The sequence below is a fragment of the Cyprinodon variegatus genome, unplaced genomic scaffold (assembly GCF_000732505.1).
Source record: "Cyprinodon variegatus isolate N-32 unplaced genomic scaffold, C_variegatus-1.0 Scaffold79, whole genome shotgun sequence".
Classification (NCBI taxonomy): Eukaryota; Metazoa; Chordata; class Actinopteri; order Cyprinodontiformes; family Cyprinodontidae; genus Cyprinodon; species Cyprinodon variegatus.
In genome coordinates, this window is record NW_015150532.1 from 1581942 (window position 1) to 1583967 (window position 2026).

General features: G+C 43.3%; 1 protein-coding gene across 3 annotated transcripts in view; it reads left to right on the top strand.

Annotated features, from left to right (window-relative positions):
* Positions 1–2026, top strand: part of lrp8 (LDL receptor related protein 8) — a 152517-nt gene that overhangs the window by 135277 nt on the left and 15214 nt on the right. For all 3 annotated transcript variants that reach the window (XM_015373009.1, XM_015373011.1, XM_015373010.1), the window contains exons 12-13: positions 65–183; positions 416–555. In XM_015373009.1, the coding sequence (XP_015228495.1) occupies positions 65–183; positions 416–555 (259 nt within the window). The remainder of the gene's footprint in view (positions 1–64; positions 184–415; positions 556–2026) is intronic.

Consider the following 2026-nt stretch of genomic DNA (forward strand, 5'->3'; position numbering starts at 1 on the left):
ATCCACTACCTTTAAAATATAAAAAGGAAATCATAAGTATAATGTATTTTTATTCTTTTTTCAGATTCATGTACTGGTCGGACTGGGGCACACGAGCCAAGATAGAGAAAGCTGGGATGAATGGAGTGGATCGACAGGTTCTGGTGTCTGAAAATATTGAATGGCCTAATGGCATTACTCTGGGTAAGGCCAGACTACTCATTATGAAAAATAAAACTGTATTAAGATATAAAGACTGCTGTGATCCTCCCACTACATCTCTGTGTTTTGTAATCTGAGAATCTGACATTTTAAAAAGTAATCAATTCCAACCAGAGGCATTTTTTGTTCATGAAGGCTTACCACAGAGGCGATCAATCTCTGCTGAGCCTGGGAAAGCCCTCCCTCCTTACATGTGTCTGTGTTTGCCTCTCAGACGTAGCCAACAGGCGCCTCTACTGGGTGGACTCCAAACTGCATCTCATAGCCAGTGTGGACCTGAACGGAGCTCACCGCAGAACGCACCTGTCGTCTGCAGAGCGGCTGGGACACCCCTACGCTTTGGCTGTATTTGAGGTCGGTGTGTTGCTTTGCAGATTAATGCTGCAGCACTTTGGAAATAATTTTCAAGCTCCTGTTTTTACTCCTCATAAGACCCAACCTCCATAGATTTGATCACATCTACATATCTAACAAAAACTCCTTGGAGCCTCCAGAATGGTGAACTGGAGTCTGAATCAAATCTTTTAATCCACTTCATTTCACGCTCAGTTGGTGGGTGTCCTTATTTTTAGCCCTTTGTTTTGTTTCCTTGCTTTCACTGGCTTTGCATACTAAATGAGCTGTAAGAAGTAGAAGGTATTCTAAAGCAGCATACCCACTTCTGTTCTTGGTCACCGGCCAAATTTGTTCTGTGCATGCGATGAATCAGGGCCTACAGAGGAAATAAATCCAATCAAGAGTCTTCATGGCTGCGTTGTGAGCCTGGTGTAGTTTTCACAGGCAGCAATGTGCCAATAAGGGTCCCAAGCGTATCTTAAATTACAGCAAATTTAGAAATGGCTAAGAGGCCCGATGCTATGAGGGCTGTTTCTCAGGGACTCCTATCAGTGTGACCACAGAGAGAGGCGGATTCACCTGTAGCCTGAGACCTTCTCCAAAGTGGAGAGTTATAAAAAGCAGTAAAATGAATCCATGTTTTATAGCAGAAGCATAATCTCAGAGAGAAAAGCAACATAGAAACATCTAAGCTGTAAGCTGAATACATTTACTCAGTGGGGGAGAAAAAAGGACATCAATAAGGCATCAGCTGCACCAGAGCTGCTGCTGTACCTACTGTATTTTCTTTTACAGTCTGCACATTATTCAAGCACATCTTTTCAGCTTGGGTGGTCTGCTTGAGCTACAAAGTATGTCATGTCCCACTGATCTAAGCCTCAGCTTGCTTTTCTTCAACCCCTTTCTTAACTTGTACATGATAGGTACAGTGGAGATTTAATATTTACAGAGCTCTGTTGAGTTAGAAATTACATTTTTGATAAAAGCTTGTTTTTTCTTGTTGATCAACCTTATGTGGGAATTGGTGGCCTAGTGGTCAGTGCATGGAGCTTGGAATCCTGAGGTTGTGAGTTTGAAATCTACTCCCACAGGCTGCCACTCTGGCTCTCTGAGCAAGACCCTTAACTCCACACTGCTCCCAGGGCGCCCCACAATGGCAGCCCACTGCTCCCCGAAGGGGATGGGTTAAATGCAGAGGGAAATTTCTCCATTGTGACATTAATAAAGTTCAATTATAATTATTATAATCAATGACTTCCTGTTTCTCTGGGGTGTAAATATGATGTGACAAAGGCCCCGTCCACACGAAGCCAAACCCTGGCCTAAACGCACAAATTTTTCACCAAACCAGCCTCTCATCCATACGAAGCCGGCGTTTCGGGGGTCTGTAAACGTTTTTTTTTTTTATTCAGCCTTCAGAGTGGGAAGCTTTTGAAACGCCGTTTTCGCGTTTCCACCCTTAAGGCCTAACCCCATTTTTTTTTTTTTT